The sequence below is a fragment of the Mandrillus leucophaeus genome, unplaced genomic scaffold, assembly GCF_000951045.1.
Source record: "Mandrillus leucophaeus isolate KB7577 unplaced genomic scaffold, Mleu.le_1.0 Scaffold1046, whole genome shotgun sequence".
NCBI classification, from domain to species: Eukaryota; Metazoa; Chordata; class Mammalia; order Primates; family Cercopithecidae; genus Mandrillus; species Mandrillus leucophaeus.
The window spans coordinates 727487-729306 of NW_012098610.1; the positions used below are offsets into that span (position 1 = coordinate 727487).

General features: G+C 44.3%; 1 protein-coding gene across 1 annotated transcript in view; it reads right to left on the minus strand.

The window, feature by feature from the left end:
• Positions 1-1820, minus strand: part of OPHN1 (oligophrenin 1) — a gene marked incomplete at its 5' end in the record, with an annotated part of 249567 nt that overhangs the window by 15251 nt on the left and 232496 nt on the right. The window contains 2 exons of the mRNA XM_011980563.1: positions 344-394; positions 1458-1623. Of these exons, the coding sequence (XP_011835953.1) occupies positions 344-394; positions 1458-1623 (217 nt within the window). The remainder of the gene's footprint in view (positions 1-343; positions 395-1457; positions 1624-1820) is intronic.

The window sequence follows — 1820 nt, forward strand, 5'->3', positions numbered from 1 at the left end:
GAGGCAGAGGTTGCAGTGAGCCAAGATCGTGCCACTGCACTCCAGCCTGGGCAACAGAGTGAGACTCCATCTCAAAAAAAAAGAAAGAAAAGAAAAGAAAAAGAAAAGGACAGAGACACCAAGTGAGAAAAAGAATATGAGAGAGACAAATAGACAACACAGGTGAACAGGTGAGAGACAGATAGGGATGGAGAGACAGAGTTGGGGGAGAGAAAGTGACAGACAGAGACAGATCTGTAGAGAAACAATAAAAGAGAGAATGCTAGAGTGAGCACAATTGTATGCTAAGGATGCAGTTATTAAAAGGCGATTTGGTTTCTCTTTTGCCACCTCTATCTCTTACCTTCCTGTTTTCCGGGAAGCTGTTTCAAAAAACCTGGTCCTGGAAGCCACCCTGCAAACAGAAGCCAACCAAGTCCCATGAGTTGCTTTAGTATACATGTGAGAACCAGTGGCCAACAGAAAGGACAGGAGACTCTGAATCAGATGAGACACCAATGCCAGCCCCTGCCTTTGCTGGCAAAGGCCCTACGCATCCGAATGTGAAATGGCCCAGAGCCCATAGGCACCCCTAAGGCCATAGCTGACACTCTTTATCCCCATTGCTTCAGAATGCTCTGAGTATGTTGCCGAGTCAGGCTCTTCTTGGGGGAAATAAATGAAACCAGTCTTGATTTCAAAGTATAATTGTTGGCTTTTTGTAAATATACTAAGCTAATTAGTCAAAGCTGTGGAGGCTTTGTTCTTCTTTTTCTCCAATTTTACAATTATGGAAAACAAGAAACACAAGAAAAAGGAAGACCAGGAAGCAGTATACTGAGAGCAGTCCCAGTCAATAAAGAGAGGACAGGCAAGCGCGTTGTGGCCAAGCATAGCTGGTCCCTGAGCACTGCTGTGGTCCTACCCTAGCTGCTCCTTCCCTGGTTCCTTGGCTTGCAGCCCAGCCTCAGGAAGGCCTGTTGGACATCAGCTCAGCTCCCACCCTGTAAGAGGCTCTCTGGGGAACCAAAGTCATTCTGAAAAAAAATTTTAAATCATACCCTTTGCTTAAAATAAAAGCCTCAAGCATAAGTACAATGAACGAATCTGTTCATTAAATTACTTTTAAAACCAGTAGAAATAACAAGAAAAATTTTTTTAAATGTCCTAAGCCAAGGAAGCTAAAATCAGAAGGTAATAATATCACCATACAGAGATAAAGGAAGTTAAGAAAAATGGGTCTCCTAGCAGGTACTAAGAATCAAAGGTTTCAACTTTAGAGTCCCTCAGCTTTGAGCATTGAGTGGAGCATTGAGTGGAATACTCCCAACAGGGCTGGCCTATGATATTTCCCTAGACTACAAAGTGAAGGATGCCCCAGGGTTTTGCACTGTATACCCTTAATATGGTGATCCTGAAAGCATTCCTAGTGGCCTAGGACAGGCCTTCAGTCAAGTTTGAGGTACAACCTTACTTACACAGATGATGTGATTTCTCCTGCATTGCCAGCCACAATATCTGGCTTTGGTTCTGGCTTTTGGGGAGTAGCTGCCCGGCAGGGAGGATCTGGGGGCCTCACTGGGGGGCGGATGATGGTTGGCTTTTCTCCTGGAGGCCGCACTTTGCTGAAACTGTCGGCATCCCCTGGAAGAGAAAATGATACCAGGAACTTGGAAGGTTAGCCAAACAGAACACAACTCATGAACAGGCACCCAATATGAGAGTTACCTGGGCCAACTTCCTTGGCCTCCATTTCTTCCTGGTGACTAACAATTCTGGCTATTTTTTTTTTTTTTTTTTTTTTTTGTATTTTCTGAGAACTATCCCTTCTGACTATGTTT